At 44.2% G+C, this 18,169-nt stretch overlaps 1 protein-coding gene across 1 annotated transcript in view; it reads left to right on the top strand.

Moving 5' to 3' along the window:
* Positions 1-18,169, top strand: part of PRKCH (protein kinase C eta) — a 113,293-nt gene that overhangs the window by 12,535 nt on the left and 82,589 nt on the right. Inside the window, exon 2 of the mRNA XM_015632185.2 lies at positions 14,312-14,375. Within this exon, the coding sequence (XP_015487671.1) occupies positions 14,312-14,375 (64 nt within the window). The remainder of the gene's footprint in view (positions 1-14,311; positions 14,376-18,169) is intronic.

The following is an 18,169-nucleotide window of genomic DNA, read 5'->3' as shown; positions in this document are numbered from 1 at the left end:
TATCTTGGTTATAATTCCTGGAATTAAAAGCTTCAGAAATTTGGAGAAGGAGCTTGGAATAGAGAATTGAAGCTGTATCTAAAAACATCACTTGATTCATTTTAGAATTGCATGATTCTGATTGTGTCAAGAATAATGTTGCAGGATCTGAGTGGATTTCTTCAAAGAGGAGCAAAGATCATTCGAGTTGTCACATGTTTTGGCTTATGTGGATGTGATCTCAGAAGGTTTCTGGTGTGCCCTTGCAAGTTTGTCATTTCCCTTTGTCATGGAGAAAGCTGTGTCTGTGATTAATGCGAGGTCACTGGTGTTATTTCTATATATAAATAAGCTTAGTGCAAAGAGAGTTGCCTCAGCAATGCATATGCAGTACTCATTGTTTTTAAGCAATGCACTTCTTATTTTAGTAACATTTTTGAAGTGCCTGTTCCTGTTTTGAATATGAACATTAGGTGAGAAAAGAGTAACTGAGCTTGAAGGTTTTAAGCAGCCCTTGGTGACCCTGTGTTTGGCTTCTGAAAGATTGCTCTGAAAACATCTTTGTGGCCTCAAAAAGCTCATCAGCATTTTCTCAATATAAGTTTTGTGGTTCAATTCTAGGCTGACTAAACTGTGTTTTTATGTCAATAGTTCATAAGAAATTCCATTTGCAGAAAAATTTGCAGATCTCATTTCTGGGACTGTTCAAGGCCAGGTTGGATGGGGTTTGGAACAACCTGGTTTAGGTAAAGTGTCCCTGGCAGTGGCAGTGGGGTAGGAATGAGATGATCTTTAAGACTGGTTCCAAACCAAACCATTCTATGATTCTATAGCATTTGGGTTTGCTGTTTATGTTTGGTTTTCTTTTACTTACTCCAGCTGCACAAAAATATGCAGCTTCAGTGCCTGATAATGTTTTTCACTGTCAACAGTAAGAACAATAATAAGAACAACAGTAAGAAAAGGATTTCTTTTCTTTTGAAAACTATATTAGCTAGTAAAAGGGTAATTGCAGAATTCTGTACACTTACAGCATTTCTTCTTACTCCATTTCTGACAATATTAAGCAAGTGTTTCCACAGGAACAGTGCTCTTTACAATAGACAGTATTGTGGCTTGCTTCAAAGCCACAGCCAGAACATGTAGGTGTTTGAAGACCACCAGATCTTTCCATCTCTTGCTGTGAATTTTCCAGTGGGTCAGTGCTTGTTCAGACTTTCTATCTCAGAATCCGAACCCATCCTCCTGTTTCATGTTGCTCTGTGTGGTGGTGCCCCAGAAGCCTTTCAAACTCTGCTGGGCTGCAAGAGGAGTTTTTCAGAATTGTGAAAAGTCGCAGTTTGTGGTGCAGCCAAGATCCAGTCAGCAGCTCCAGTTCAGGATCAGTGGTTTAAGGCCAGTCTGGACAGGGCTTGGAGGAGCCTGGTCTAGTGGAAGATGTTCCTTCCCATGGCAGGAGGGTTGGAACTGGATGTTCTTTAAGGTTCCTTCCAAACAAAACCATTTTAAGATTTATTTTATGTTTCCATCAAACTCCTTGCTACTATAATCTTATCTCAGGCTCTTTCAATATAATGTGGACTAGGAGTTGAACAGTGTTAGGTGTTTTATTATCTTCCGTAGGGAACTTTGTTTGTGATATTTCCCTTCACTGAATGTGGGTCAGTCATTAAAAGGGACTGGATCTCTTCATTTACTTCCCTCCAAGGTGGTTGCTGAGGGGACAGGAACTGAGTGGCTTCCTGGCTTTGTATTATAAAGCTTGGTAAATCTTAAAGAAGGCAAGTGATTTGACTTTATTTTCAGAAGAGATAAATGCTGTCCAAGGGATTCCTGTCCTCATCTGGTGAGAATTAAGGTAGAAGACTAAAACTTATGTGACTTTTCCCAGAGTGAATAAAATCTTGCTTTGGGAATTATGGGAATGTGTCCCCCCACACAGAGCAAGGGCTGTTTGTCAGCAGGAAGAGGAGCATGAGGTCCACATTAGCAGTGCCACCCAGGTGGGGATGTGCTTTTCTCCTGGAGGGTATTTATACTTTAAACACATTAGTGTGCTGGAGTTAAAAGCATGTGTGTTTGTATATAAAACACATGCAACACTCTGGCACAGATAAAATGCCAGGCCTTCCATTCACAAAGAAACTAAACATTTGTCAAGGAGGGAACGTGACAACAGTTGTCCTAAATAAGACTGGCTTTGTAAGTGAGCCTGTCCTGTTCTTTGCTTACCCAGGATTTTCATGTGCTGGGGCTTGTGGCAATCCTCAGCAAAAGCTTTGTTTGAAGAGCAGAAGGTTTATCCGCAGGTTTGTGGGTGATGCTGAGTTTTGAATGGGAAATGTGGTTAGCACCAAGGTATGTTCTCGATTGACCTGTGAGCAAAACCACTCCCACCATGTTCTGACCTTTTCCTCTAAATACCCTTTCTGGGTGTCTCCACCCTCTGGTTTATTTAATCCAAGGTAAATCTTGGCCACATTGGTTCCTCATCTTGAAACCACACTTTGGAAAGGGAAAAAGAAATACTAAAAAGGGGAAATACGTGACAGTGTGCTGCTGGTAGGTGCCAGCAAGCTGCCTGTTAGCTTGCAGTTGTACAAAAAGCCCTGGAGAGCCTCCTGTCCTTCAGAGGGAGGCGGGTGGCTGGGTCAGCTGAGCAGCAGATCCCAGTGACGAGGCACCTCGTCACCATCCGGTGGCTTGAGGAGGCTGGAGGCTGGTGCTGTCCAGCTCCTTCCTGGCTCAGCCTAATTGCTGGAGTCACAGCTGTGACTTGATGGTCACAAGTGGGTAGTGAGATCATCTCTCTCATGAGGTAGATCAGGAAAACTGTAATCACAGACTTGATGGGATTAAAAATCGCTTGGTGTTGGACAGTCTGTCTCTTATTGTAATGCTTGGCCTCAGGGTTTCAGGACTTTTTTTTTTTCCCTTATTGTTTTTCATACTGATATCCAACCCACCGCCCTTCCCCTTGAAGAACCTCACCTCTGCACCCTTTTTTCTAACTGCTGTTTCACAGAAATATTTTGACTGTACTCTTCCATCATCCCCACCAAAAAAAAACCCCGAACAGAAAACCAAACCCATAAACAAAACCCACTCTACAGATAGGATATGATCTAACTTGGCAAACCAAATGTTGGCAGTGGTGTGTCCTTTCTGGGTGTTGTCAGCTACAACCTACATTCTTTTTGCTGCCTGAAGACTTGATTGTGGCTCCCAGCACTGGACCTCGTGGGATTGGAGCAGAGACGTGAGCAGTAACATCTGGACACCAGGAGCAAGCATCATACCTTCAGGAATGCTGGGGGAGTGCATGCCTTGGCACTCCTTTTTTTTTTTCTTTTTTTTTCCTACCTTTGGAAACATCTAATTGGCTATGCAGCCAGAAACTGCTGCTGCTTTTACATGATGTTCTGGGATGTGTGTACCAGGGATATGGAGTAATCCCATAAATGGTTGGCAGGGAATGGGAGAGGGAGTATGTGGGCTAAAGTACTTTCAAACCTTACTTTTCTTTCTTTTCATCTTTCCCTGTGTCCCAAGCAAGTTCTCTCCTATGAGATGCCACTCATATTTGATAGTTTTGCTTTTCATCCTTCTGCCCCAAATCACTGGGCAGATCATTTTGCAACATAGAGAGGGGATGTGGTGGATTAATACTGGCTGGGTATAAATGTTAGTCCATAATAATTTCAGTGCTAAGAAACTGCCAGGTGAGGAAGTGAGAGGAGGAAGAAGGAAGTCACTGTGATTAATTGCAGATCTGGGAAGAATTACCAGAGCTGAGGTGCTCAGGCTTCTCCATGGTGTTACAGCCTATTGCTAAGGTTGAAAGTTTCTGGATTTAATCTCTCCTTTTTGCATCCTCACTAAGGATGAGTTATGGCATTAACACTTTAAATGGGAATGTGAGCTGTGTTGGGAGCTGTACTTCTAAAGACTGGCATACCCCTGACACCTGCCATTTGAAATCTTAGGTTTTGCCAGGAATATTGCTGATAACTTGATCCTGCACATAAATTAATTCATGGTGATGCTGACAGGGGAGGTGCTGTGTGCCCCTCAGTGCACTTAGCTCAAGGCTTTAAAGTTACTGAAAAGACTGAGAGTTCTGGTGCTTTGGAGCAATTGACTTTGTGATATCTGGACTTCTGTGGAGTCCAGGTTGCTTTTGTGGGTTTTGCTGAGTTTCCCTTGCAGTTTCCCAAGCAGTGTGGCTGCTGTGCAAGGGTCTAGGTCTGGTTTTGGAAGACACAAAGCCCTATTTCCACCTCTGCTCCTGCCATCCCCATAGGTTGCTTTCCATTTCCATCAAACTGATGCTGTAAGATGTGCTCGGCACCCAGAGGGGCTTTGCTGTCTCTGTTTGGAAAGGTGGAGCTGTGTGGGATGTGTTTGATGTGGGTGAAGTGTTTGGAGTGCACAATCTTGTGTGCAGCTCCTTCCCTGTCACGTTGGTTTTGGGACGGATAGGGCAGCAGCTGTAGGAATGTGACACCAGGAGGGCGGCCTGGTGACAGCCAGCACTGTGGGCCTTCCTGAAACTTCTGCCATCCACGTTTTAGGGTTCCAGCTGTCTCCAGTGCAGTAAAGATAATAAAGATTTTTTCAAGATTTGATGTTGAAGGAAAGGAAGAACGAAGGTACCTGTAAATCAAGCCCTCTGCAGAGCTGTTGGTTTTTGTCTGTGCCTCTGTGTCGTGGAACCCCACCTTCCTGGCATCGAGATGCTGAGCACATCTCACTCCAGAATCCTTCCTTTTTAGTTTTACAGTGCTCATTATTAGTGATCAAGCATCATAAATAACTGAACTTTTCCATCAGATTGCCTTTTGCTGGCACCACTAGGACTTAACTTCTAACTGCTGTTGAAAGGAGGGTATTTGGCTCTTCAGTATCTGACAGAAATGGAGCAGGAGAAAGTTGTGACCTTTCCCCTTTCTACCTGAGGTGTTGAGAAATTTGATGGATTTGATCTGTAGGACTAATGGATTTTAATGGTTCATGATCTCATCTGCTGTGGCCTGGTTTTAGAAAGAAGAAAGAGCTATTGGATAAAAATGGAAAAGCAGCAGTACACCAAATGAATTACATGTAGTAGGAAGATATTTTAAAAATTGTGACACACCTAATGGAGACTCAAATGAGAATAATTTCTTAGAAGTTTAGGATTATGCAATAAAACCTATGAATAATGAGAAAATATTTCCCAGCACTGAATAATGGAGAACAACACAAGTAGGTGAGTGAGCAAAGTTTTGGGGACACAGCTGCGGAGGGGATCTCTGCATAGTGATGCAGCTGGTTTAGAGGTCCCTGCTCCTTGGGTTGGATTCATGAACAGGGTATTGGGGGCTCTGCCTGATGCTGTACAACCCAGTGGATTGCCCCTAAGTTACTCCTGAGTGCTGTCCTGCTGTAGCTGTGCAGTGATGCTCCCTGGCCAAGCAGCAAGGGTGCCCTGGACACGGAACCTCAGACCGTGTACAGACTGTGCTGCTTAATGTAAAGTCATAAATGATTCATAAAGTCTGCCTAGAGTTGTTAGGGAGGTTAATTAAAGCTGAAGGTGAATGCTGTGCCTTGGAAGACTTCTTAAGATTGAGAGAACTGTTGTTTCTCTGCCCAGTCTTTTTGTTTCTCCTGTGTTCCTGCCTGGTGCCTTTTCTGTTCCTCTCTGGGCCAAACCCAGTTCTCTGGTGTGCACTGTGGTACCTGGGCTTGCATTTTCACTGCCCCTTCCTTCCTGGGGGATGTTGCCACTGTTCTAAGCTCAGCTATATCATTGCTTTACTGTGAGGAAGCTCCGCTCAGCACATCATTGTGGTGGCCCTTGGAATGTTTCCATGTGGGAAGTGTCACCAATTTGCCTACTTGGCACCAGTCAGTGAATTTATTTCTTTATAACTGTGAACAGAAAAAGTGGCACAATTTCCTGGGTTTTCTGCCAATTTATATTGGGTTCATGCAGGGGACAGAAAATCCTCTAGTTGATAATCTCCAGATCCTGGAGATAAAGAGGGCAATCCCTGTATTGTGTGCTCAGTGATAGACCTATAATGTGAGCTGTCAGGATCATCTCTTTGCAGCTCCAGCTCTACAGCTATTGAAAGACTTTTGTTTGCTGGTAATAACTGGTTGCTGAGGTTTATTGATATGCTGTCACTGTTAATTGCATGGAAATAGAAGATTTTTGTTGTTTGTTTGTTGGTCAATGCTCCAAAATCCCCTCAAGAGCAGAGACCCTGTCCCACTTTTAGCCTCTTTCACCTGCATTTGCACACACAGGTGTCTGCAGGCAGATTTCCATGCCTTGCATATGCAAAGCTGATAGCCTGATAGCAGCTACTGAATGTGAACATGGGTGTATTTGCTGTAATCAAGTGTTCAGACAGCTGAAAATGCAGCCCTGCATTTGCCATCCTTTAATTTAGTGGTCCTGCATTGATGTCAGTATTTGCCTTTGGGAAATTAAAGTAATCTGTGATTTTCTTCCCATCCCTTTAAAAAAACGAGCTGGAGGAGGAGGGCAAGAGGAGTTGGAAGGAAAATACAGTGATGGACTGGACATGGTGGTATTTGGCTTGGTGCTACAAAGATGTATGCTGAATAATTAAGGTTTAATTGTGCTCAGCAGAGCTAAAGCTCTGCTTGAATGTTCTTGTGGTAGGGAAAGGCAGCATCCGTCCTGCCCACGCGATTCTGGTTTCTCACGGGCTGTGGGAGGGAGCTGGGGGGGTTCCTGCCCCTTCTCTCTGCAGGGGCTGCTCAGGGAGGCTCAGAGCAGCCTTTTCTCTCTGCCTGGCATCTCCCCTGGCCACCATGTGCTGTCACTGGGGAGCCTGGAGCAGCTTTGCTGTTTGTGGCAGTGCACAGCATCATCCCACACTTCTGTGCCCCCAGGAAATGGACCCTCACTGGTAGGGTCTGGTCACCTTTCACATTCTCTTCTCAGCCCAGTTACCAGCTTAGCCATTTCCTGCCCCACTCTTGTAAGAAGTTGTGGATGAAAGCTCTCCTCTGTTGCAGACTCCAGTGTGTGCATGACATTCTTAGACTCTCCCATGTCCCCTCCCCATTTTGTTTTGAATTTCACTTAAATTTCTAAAGAAGTGGGTTATTATTCAGTGGTGGTACTGTTGGGGCCAGGGCTTTGTCCTCTAGAAACTTCAGTACCATGGGATTCATAAACAGGCAATTGGATCCTCTCCCCCTGCCACATAACTTGGGAAAAAAGGTAAAAATCCCTCTGGAGAGTTGTTGTTGTTCTTTTTTTTCTTTGAAAATATAAGGAGAACAAAAATATAATGGTCCCTGAACCATTCATGTCTGTGTTTCTCTTTTTTTAACTTTATAACATTAATTGTTTTTTCAAATATGCTGAAGAGCATCTTTTTGCAACCATTACTTGTAAATCATTCATTGCTGTAGAGGTATTTCTCAAAAGCAATATAAATTGCTCTAACACCACAGGAGCAGGCTCTAGCTCCTGCTTTTGAAAGTTTTATTTGTTTTTTTAAGATTTGAAACATCATTTCTTTATCTGTATTATATTTGTAGCTCTTCAAGCAGATTTTCTTCACAGAAATTTTCACAGGATAAATAAATCTTTCTCCTACCTCAGCAAATCTCCTGTAGAGGTGGGTAATCTCTTGGATGAAACCAGACTAAAATTGATTAAAGAGTCCAGGATTGGCTAAGACTCATTAGTTATGCATGCTTGTTCATGGCTGGTGCACAGCTTATAATTAGGCAGCTCGAATGAAAACAAAAGTAATATTTTAAGCAGCTGTCCTGAAACAAAAAATTAGAATGACAATATTACAGTAATAGCTGGAATAACTGGTTATAGGAGTTTTGAGAGAGACTGACTTTCCACCCATGTGTGAGTTTAGCTGCAGAGCACGAAACTTTGTTCAAGTGTGCTCAGGGTCTGTGGAGCTGCTGATTGCAGGTGGGATTTGAAATATTTTCCCAGTGCTGTCCATGTCTGCCCTGGCACCTGTGGTGGGAATTACTGCCCTGAGCACTTGCCAGCCTTTGCAGCAATAAGAAGATACTTGGTACCCTGTTGTTTGTGTCTTTGCTTTTTTGTTGTTTTTTTTCTTTAGGCACCCTAATTTGAATCCTAAAAAGTGCATGCTGTGCATTTGTAGGAAAAACACTTTAATGTGTTGGTTTGGAAATGCAAAATCCCCTTTGTACTAGACAGCCCTGAGGATTTTCAAAGGTGTCTGACTTGACAGACAGGTGTTTGTCAGCCTCAAAAAGTATAAGAGGGACTGATTAATCCAGACACCGTGTGTTTGGCTGAGAAAATTGCCATTTGACCTGTCCAAGGAGGTGCTACCTTATTAAAATACAGAAAGATCTGACATTCCATAAGCATGATCTAGTAAGAGCTTAAACAAGAAAGATGACAAGAAATAACTAGAGGCATGTGAAAAACCAGCTTTAGCCTAACCCAGATTTTCAGCTCTTTGGACTGAACAGAGCCTTGGGAATTGCCTCTGCAAATGACTGATTACATATGCAGTTCTGTTAATTAAAATTAAAAATTATGTAGGAAGTCAAAAGGTATAGCTACTTGTTTAATTAAGCTAATGAAGTCCCTAGGTAGCTTTTATATTTGCTTTACTCACTGCAAGTGTCTGGCCTGTTCTGTTTTTGAAGGCATGTCAGCATGGACATGCCATAGAAAAAGGCTGTACTTCTAGGATGCTTCTGGATTGTGCCTGTGGGGAAGGAAGGACAAGGCAGCAATGGGAGAAAGGAAGTTCTAGGCTCCAGGGTAAACACAGTCATCTTTTGTGTCTGATCCAAACACAATAAAAAGATTCCCACTGATTCTGATGTGCCTCAGATCAGACTTTGCAGACTGGATTATCTCTTGTGGGGATGGGAGGGGGAAAAAAAAATAATCTTGTAAACGTGTGTTTGCGAGATTTAATGCTCTTGCCAGGTGCAGTGTTGAAGACATCTTTTCATCCTGGAGTCCCACCTTATCTACCTCATCCAGATTTTGGAGAGTGAGTGGCTTGCAGGCGGGCACCCTTTGGATCTGCCTCTTCCCATCCTTTCCCAGGGGCAGGCTGGGCTCTCTTGGAGGCCAGCTCACTATACCTGCTCTTCAAGTTCACTGGATGCTTCAGCTGGGTGTTGATATGTTGCCTGAGAGATTACCCTCCTTCTGAATTTGTTTTCCAAACCTCTTCCATTGATGAATCACGCACGACCAGTTTTTATTATATGTGTGAAGGCATGTGATTAAGGAGCCCTGTTTTGGTCTCCCTGCATCTGTTCTGCTCCTGAACTGGCTTATTCTTTTAATAATGCAGAGAAGGGGAGTAAATAACACCTGCCCTGTTGTTGGGAGCGATGTCAGCACAGCCCTTTTCTGGGGAAGGTGTGTGAGATGGTTCACTGGGGCCCCTCCTTGTGGGAAACCAGTCCCTGGCAGCTCCCTTTGAAGTCATGTGGAGCAGCCCCATCCCATCCCGGCAAGTTCAGGCACGGGGCACCATGTGAGTGGTTTGTGTTAGGAGTGGAGTTCCTAACTCCCAGCACACTGTCCTGGCAAAGGTTTGTGCCTCGCAGTGGAAGTGCAATGAAGCCGTGGCTGAACTCATCATCCTTGCCTGCCAAAATCCTCCAGCACTTGTTTTCCCTGGTATGGCTGTGAAGTTCAACAGAAGTTAAAGTGTGTGCTTAGCTCTGGGCCAAAATCCTGGGCTGTTCTTACAGATACAACTGAGCTCCAGCAGTTGATATTTTCCACCCCTTGTGCTGTGGACAAACGTGCTGCCTTTGTTTCCTTGGGGGTGACTAAAGGATTTACTACACTGATAAGCACACTTTCCTCTCCCAGTGAGCTAAAACTTGGCCAAGTTACCTCTAAACCAGCCAGAAAGTCTGTTTTTCCTCCTGGTTCTTCCCTGGGGGACCAGGCTGAGGGTGAAAGTCCTGGAAAGAGGGGTGGGTGATGATTGTTTACAGGTCTACCTGCCAGTGGTGCAATGCTGCTTGCCACCAGTTTTGTTTGATTTATTTTGAGATCACTGCACCTCACAGCATTCACAGTACCAGGCATGCATAGAATTTCATACTTCTCCTTTGGTTCCAATACAACAGGACTTTCCTTTGGCTTTGGTACTAAACCTTCCAGGCATAAGCCTGTGATTCCCTAAAATAAGTTATCCCATGCCAGATAGATCTTGGCATTAGGAAAGCTTTCCCTGTGTGTATTACTCTTTGATGATTGTGTCAAATACATATGGATGGTTACATTCCTGTATCACTTATCTCTTATATTATGGTGTAGGAGTTCCCCCTGAGCATCACCTGTGCTGCCTTCAGGCTGTTGAGTTTCTCTGAGCCTCTTCTGCTTTTTTTAAGAAGGACTATCAGCTGCTTTGTTGACCCAAGCTTATTTCATGGTCTGCTTTGGACTTCATTAACTCTGTCAAGATTAATACTGTGCCACCCTGTTTGTCTGTAAAAATGTAGGGGTTTTGCCTTTAATGTCAATGCTGGGAAATGAAAAACAGAAAGGAAGTGAGGAGCAAAACTTGGCGTCTGCGTGGTGCTTGTGTTACACCCACGCTGCTGATGGGAGGCTGGATCCCGAGGGTGTTTGCTGGTGCTGGGAGGTACTGGCATCACTGGAGCTGTGCCAGCATGGAGCCAGGGCTTGGGCTGCCAGCCCAGGTAGGGTTATCCCTTCCATGGCTGGAGGGCCAGTCCTTTGGCAGCTGCTTCCTTTTGAAGTGCTCAGGTCTTATTAAGTAGCAGAACTCGGCGAGAAGCCCTCTCTGTCTGTGAAAGTAGGTGCTGGTGGTGGAAGTGCTTTGGTGACTGGAAAGATTGAAGGAGGGTTTATATCAGGAGTTCCTCCTTTTGGGGAAGCAGTGGGGTACCAGATTCCTGATCTGTGGGTGTCTGTTTTCAGATGGCTCTGGGTAATTTCTGCGTGCTCAGCTCTGGCTGCAGTCGCTGGGTCGGTGGAGTTTCCTGAAGTGCGTGCTACGGCTAAAGCTGCACCACAAGGGTGAAGGTGGTGCTGAGGGTGTGAAACAGGGCGAGGAGCATGAGGGGCTGAGCTGCAGGGCAGCCTGGGGTCACCCCCAGGGCCTGAGCGAGGCTCTTGCTGTTCACACCCAGCTCAGCACGCGGGGCTGCACCAGAACCGCGGGTCCAGTAAGTGCGAGCAGCTCGCAGGCGTCAGCGCTGCCAGCACGAGGCCGCTCTGGTGGTGTGGCCATGGCTCAGGGCGTCCCCACGATGGTGGGAAACACATCCTGTCAGGCAGGTGCTGCTCTTGGGGAGCTGCTGATGTTTCTCAGGGCGGCTCAGGTCTGTGGACAGACATTTCCCTTTCCGTTTTTTAGGTCAGGTGTTATTTTCTGTTTCGGGCACGTTCCACATGTCTGAGAGTTATGTCAGGTACCAAGTTGGCTGCTGCTTAGCTGGTCAAATTCATCCTTAAAGGAGATCACAGCGAGTCCAAAAGCCAGTCTTTTCCCTGTGGTCTGTTATTATTTCACTTCATTTAATTTCATTGTGTGTTATCTTTTGTTGTTCTGTTGCTATCAATTTAAGACTAGAGAAGCCCTTAAGACTGTCTGGTTTAAGCTCTTGTCTGGGACAAGAATTCCCCATTGGTACTGCACCCATCAGTGTTGGTGTGCCAAAATTTCAGCAACTCCTGATATGCTGGGGCTTCAGCCTTGTTTTGGAGCCTCTCAGCTGTAATTTTTAATTAGTGTTCTGTAAGTGTTCTGTAAGAAGATATTGGGTGTAACTCAATGGCTGAGTGTCTTGCTCTGTGGTACAACATGAGCTGCTTAGTTGGTGTAGGGGATTTGACTGGTCTTTAATCTTGGAGTCTGGAGGGGAGAGAGATTATTTTATAACCCTCATAAATCTCCTGCTATTGCTTTCTGAATTAGTTTGTTTCTGTTTTGTAAGAGTGCTGTAGGCAGAGGACTGTGCTGTGCTAGGGGCAGAGGAATCCTCTTGGCAGAGATGGAGAGCAAGGTGTCTCAGGACTTTGGGCCAGTTTTTGTCTGTCCCCTGTGTCGAAGGTGGGTGATGCTTTTGTTGCATCTCCTGGACTCATCCCAGATGTTTGAGTCCTGACAATCCCTTGCTTTTAAGACTGAACAAGGAGTACAGGATTTACTCCACATCCCACCAAAGATACTGTGTGTCAGAAGGGAGGAAGGATCCTCTGTCACTGGGGAAGCAGGAATCTGACATATCCTTTAAGGAGACTGGCAGGAAAATGATAAGCACTGAAGAATGATTTTGGAAACCTAAGTAAGTAAGGATTTTTCCATAAAACCTGAATTCTTGGTATCACATAAATCAATGTGCATGATTGTATATTATTGTATATTATTATATATTTTAGAGAGAACCATTTATTTAGAAAGCTGTACATCTCTCCAGGGAACTGGAATTTAGGCAAAAATGATGCAACATATTGCTGAAGTTGGAATCTGTTTGGGGAATGTCTGCAATATTAATGAAGATAGAGGGCTGTTCAAACACAGCTTCCTAAAACCAGTGTAATATGCAGTGCAAACAAGCACAAAGTTTAATATTGAGTCAAGGCTAAATATTTGCTTTCAATTTTCCCTGTGAGACTGTTTTTTATTTTTTTTTTTTTTTTTTTGGTGGAGAATATAGTGTCCATAAAATCAGCATTTTGGTAGGATTTTCCCAAGCAATTGTGGCTTCCCTATTTTTCCCTATTTTGTATCCCACTGATAAAAGTGTGTGCGTGGCACCTCGGAATGGCAGCTGGAATCATGTAATTGAGGTGTTTGCTCATTCTTTTTCCTGAAAATATTTCTTCTGCAACAAATTGTAGGCTGGAGAAGTGTATGGCTGTCCGTGCTTCCCCTTCACTTACCCCAGAAAGATATTTTTTTTTCTGGGTTGTGTCAGCATTCTGTACCTTAACCCTGCGGAGTCAGCCCAGCTCAGACACCTCCTCCCACCTACAGCTGTGCAGGTGCTTTCCTTCCTTTTTTAGCCTGGCTGTTTGGCTCCTCTTTGGGCTTCACTTTTCTGTTTTTCCAGTACCTTAATGTTATTGCCAGTTTGGTTGGTGGCAGCAGTGTTTTCTGGAAACCAGGAGCAAATGTCTGGGTCAGGGGTGGTCCATAGCCCTTGTTGAGGGGGCACAGGTTGATGCTGGGGGTTTATTTCAGTGATGGGCTGTGTGTTTACACTGGACAGGGATCAAAGGGCTCACAGGGTACACCGTGTGCTACCCCAGAAAGGGAGGCAGCCTGAGCTCAGCATCCTGAGCTTGTGCAGGAGGAGCAGGGGGGTTTGGATGAGAAATGTTTATACACTCCATCCCCGCCCCCCAGAGAGCTCCATTTTCAAAATTCCTGTTCTGCACAGGTGATTGATACCCACGAGGTGTGAAGCTCCTCTTTGCTAATTTTACCCCTGAAAATTGTAAGAAATTTGGGAGGTGCCTTGTTACTTCTTTCTTTGTTTTCATTCTTTAAGTGATTTCTGTGTGACAGCCTTACTCAAACATCAGGAATATTTAGCTGTGATTTTAGCTGGTAAAAAAAAAAAACACCAAAAAACAACACCAAAAGCAAGACCTTTATTAAAAATGCATCTCAAAATGAAAAATCTACTCACCAAAAAATAAATGCTTTCTTTCAAGGACAGGCTAACAGTGGGATTGGATCTCTGATCCCTAAAATTATGTTCTCTATCTCTATCTAATTTAGATTAAACGACAAGAAGTCCTTAGGTAACAGCACTAACAGTTTTCTATTTCCTATGGTTTAAGGCCAAAAGATGATTTATGTAAGAAATCAGCATTTGCCTCAGTGCTGATGGTATTTTGAGAGGCTGAAACAATTTCACTGAGATAAAATATAATAGAGAGGAAATATCCATATAATTCTTGAAACAGATTGCACATTGATCTTTTCAGAGAATTTAGTGTTAGTCCTGCTTCATTTATCTCACAAATTGGAGCAATATAAACTGTATTTTATTTTTTTTAAACTTCTGTTTCCTCTAACAAGGTTGAGGTTGTTCAGCACTTCCAGGAAAAAGGAGCGCTCAAGTTCTTTATTTTTTATGGAGCCCTGAATGCTGAACAGTTTGGGGACCAGATGCTTGATTTTATTTTTTTATTTTTTTTTTTATTAAGGTGTGCATGAGAATATATACATGGTCAAATATTATCAAATGTTGGCAGGATTAGTCAGGCAAAATCCTGAGAAGAATTTCTCAGTTAGAAGAAAACAATCTTCTAACATTTCCTTTCCTTTTTTTTTTTCAGGTGGATTTGGAGCCAGAAGGCAAAGTGTTTGTTGTGATAACTCTTACAGGAAGTTTCACAGAAGGTAAGGGAGAGTTACTCTGGCTTGTTTCCATTCCGAGCTGGACTCTGGTCTGTGTCCCTGCCATCAGTTCCAGAGCAGTGCAGATGTTTGGATGCTTCAGGGGCCACATGCTGTGGTGTGCCTGAGATTTCTTGAGTGATGGGGGAAATGTGGAAGGGGCTGCTGGTGACAGCTGGAGCTGTGTGTGCCCTCTGCTCCCATCTCAGACCTGGGGAGCCGCTTGGTGCTCGTCTACTTTATTTCCCTGAAGCTGTCCTTCAGACAGATTGCTTTTGTCACTCGTGCTTTTCACCTGGCTGCCTCTTGAAGGGCAAGCTGAGGAGAAAGAAGAGTATGTTTAAAACAGAGCATGTTTAAAACATCTGGATGATTTTTGTTCTGTGATGGTTCGTGTCTACTTCACGAGCATTTCTTCTTCCCGGGCTCACTTCGCACAGGAAGCTTGCAAGTTTTCAGTGTGGCACCTGCCCCAAAAAAGTATCTGGGCAGCCTTTTTTTGGTGACTATATTTTATAGTGTCATGTTTTTGATGTCCCTGTTCTGTACTGTGATACCAGTTATGAGCATGGATGTGAGCTGTGCTGCAGCAACCCAGGAAATCTTTCTATTTGTATCCAGAGAACAGGGAGAGTGCCAAGGTGTGCTGGGGGGGCCTGGAGGAATCTCTTGCAGGGATGAAAAGGATGTTAGAAATTGGCTTTAATTTCCTATGACAGGACCAGGGATGGAAAGAGAAGAAACTGGAGGGCTTTGACTGACTTTCCAGTTTGTATCCACATGCAGGAGTGCCATGCTTGGCCATTTAAAGCAGGGTTGAGCAGGGATGGAAGGCACGAGCATAAATCCAGAGTGTGTTTCAGATCTGTGCTGGTGGCTGAGTGTGTTGCCAGCAAGGTCTCAGAGATGAGGAATGAAAAACTCAGATGTTTGTACAGCTACTGCTTTCCAAGGGAAATGGGAAATGTTAGAAACAATTTACTTCTCTTTGCTCTGTTGTTCTTGAGGATGTGTAGACTTACAGAACAAGAAGATCAAAGATGGCTGTTGGGTTTTTTCTCGTCTGGTTGTTCCCATGTATGGTCACATTTAGAGTTTCCAAGAAAAGACTTAATCCAGGGCAAGCCTGATTTGCAGATACTGATTTTTCCCAGTCATTGGGTAAAGGAGATACTCATGAAGAAGGGGTTTCCCTCTGATACACAGAGAAGTCTTGTTCATAACACCATGTTTAATTCTACTTTTGTCCCTTTTGCTGGAAATGTGGAGGTTCTGAATTGTATTTGAAATTTTAAGGGTTGTTTTAAGAAGTCTGAGAATAATTCACTACTTGAAAGGTCAAATAGCAGCTTCCCAGTTGTTCCCCTGATCTGGAGGGCAGCCACTGCCACATCCTCCTGCTCCCTATGACTTCCTATGCCAAGCTAGTTGTTTAGTTTATGGAAATAGCCAGATTCACAAGGTCTCAGGCACCATCTACCCCCAGTAAAGTAAAAGCTGAAAAAGTGAGCAAAGAGAGGGAGGATAAGAAGAAAAATTAGAAAAACCCAAAAAACCCTGACAAAACAATCGACACTGGGGTTTAGGCCCACCTGAGACTGCCCTATTTTCTTTGTCCTATTTTGTTTGCCCTGTTTTGCTTGCTCAAAACAGGCAGTCCTGGTGGTGCTCGGACTTTACCTTTAGGAGTGGTGGTTTTTTGGTTTGACCAAAAGTTCCTCTGACCAAACTCTTCATTTGGTTCAGCAGGGGTGGGGGAGCAGGGTGTCACTCCTGTGAGTCTGACAGAGACATTTGAGTCCTTTCAGGATGTGAGGGCAGGAGAGGAAACACACAGCTGGAAGGAGGTTAGTCCTTTGCAGGTTCCCCCATGGCTCCTCTGCCCATCAGTGCTGCCCTGCTGTTTTGAGGCAGGGAGACCTGCCTGTTTGATGTGCTAAAAACACATGTAGTTTTTCAGAAAAAGGAACAGAGCAATAGGAAGTGAGGGAGGCCTAGAGAAATTATACCTGCCTCTCTTTATTTTCTCTGCTTGGATATACTTGCTGTGCTAAGCTGTATCTGATTATATTAACTACTCTCATTCAGCTGATGTTTCCTGTGTAAAAAGCAACCAGTGCAAAATTAAAATGAAAATCTCCTTACCTTGTGAGGAGATTACCTCTCACAGAAATCACAGAACACTCTAGGGAACCCTCAATGATCAGCAAGGTCCAATTCCTGAACTCTCCAAGGGTGACACATCCCTGGTGGCCCTGGCACCCAGCTGGGGTGGAGGGAAGCACACTCTTCCCCAGCCATCTCCCTCACTGACCCAAGAGCTGTTTCAGTCCAGGCTGTTTTATAGAGAAGGCGAGGACTGACTTCTGCCTGCCAGACTTCAGACATTGCTTAGGGTTTGATTTCTCGCACCTTCCCAAATGAATCTATTTACTCTTTTCTGGATTTTCTTTATTTCACCCTATTAGGATTACTTTTTCAAGTCATCAAGTGTTTTTCAAGTCACACAGTTCCTTTTGAAAACTTTCTTTTTGCTCTGGATATAAATACGATGTTTTCCCCCCTGAGGAGCTGGGAACTGGAGCAGGGTGCAGTGTGTGGGACCACACCAAGCTCTGCCCAGCCCTGGGGACTGCAGGAGCTGTGGTTTAACAGAACCCAGAGTCCTTCCTCCCCTCCCTGTGATCCCATGTGCGTGCCAGGAACTCTGAGATAATCCACAGGACCTTTGAGATAATCCACGAGATCTCAACACTTGCAGGCCCTTTTAAAGGAAAAAAAAAATTATCTGCTTTATTGCTCTTTTACACATGTAGGTGCTCTTGAGGTGCCCCAGAGGGCATTGCTCAGCTGGTGACACGAATTCAGAGCTGCTCCCCAGTGCTTGTTGCTTTTTCCCACTCAACATTGGTTCCAGCTGTGAAAGAGCAGACCCTGAATTAGCTCTTCTTGGGCAGGAGATGATTGATTTGAAATAAAAAGCCTTGCAGTGAGTGTGGGTGAACCACTGCTGTGGTTTGTGCCTCTGGACCCCTGGGAGAAGTCAGAAGAGATTCCCCAGGGCTGGTGATGGCGCCTGGGCCAGGCTGTTTGGTCAGGCTGGACACAGAGAGGCCCCAGGTGTGTGCCTGGATGGATTGAACCTCTCCCCTTGCAGCTCTGGAGTCCCAGAGCCAGCCCTGTCTCCTCACCTTTGCCTGCAAGGTGTGCTGCATGCCCTCAGTTTGCCACCTCTCTGTTTGCTCTATTTAATTCTGAGCAAAGCTAATTAAATTAATACTAATGAAGGATTTGACTGAATTAATGAATGAAGCAAGCCCTGTAGAAAATAGTGTTTCTATTTTTACCCCTGGAATTTGCCTTTTTTTAAATTTTATTTTTTCATGTTGTCACTCAAAGTGATAATTCTGACTTGAAGTTCAGTTTTAATTTCATCATTCTGAGGTAAGTAATAGTTGTTTCTTTTCTTTCAGTGGCAGCAAAGACAATGACAAATTTGAGTTCTGGGCAAGAAATAGAATGACAAGAATACTGAAAGGCCTAGTGAGTTGGTAGTGCAGATATAGCACCTGTTACTAAATATTTCATGTTTGGTAGGGTTTGCAACAGCAAAGAATAATATTGGAAGGGACCTTTAGGAGCATCTAGTTCCATCCCCCCCGAGGGGGAAGCTGAACCTGCTTACCTGCAGGTAACCTGAAGCAGGTTCAGGAAGGCCAAACCTGCTTCTGGACCAGGAAATGCTTCTTTGATTTGCAACTGGCACATTAAAATAGTTTGTCCTCAGACACAGAGAC

This window comes from Parus major, chromosome 5, assembly GCF_001522545.3.
Source record: "Parus major isolate Abel chromosome 5, Parus_major1.1, whole genome shotgun sequence".
NCBI lineage: Eukaryota > Metazoa > Chordata > Aves > Passeriformes > Paridae > Parus > Parus major.
This window is presented reverse-complemented; position numbering and strand designations above follow the sequence as displayed.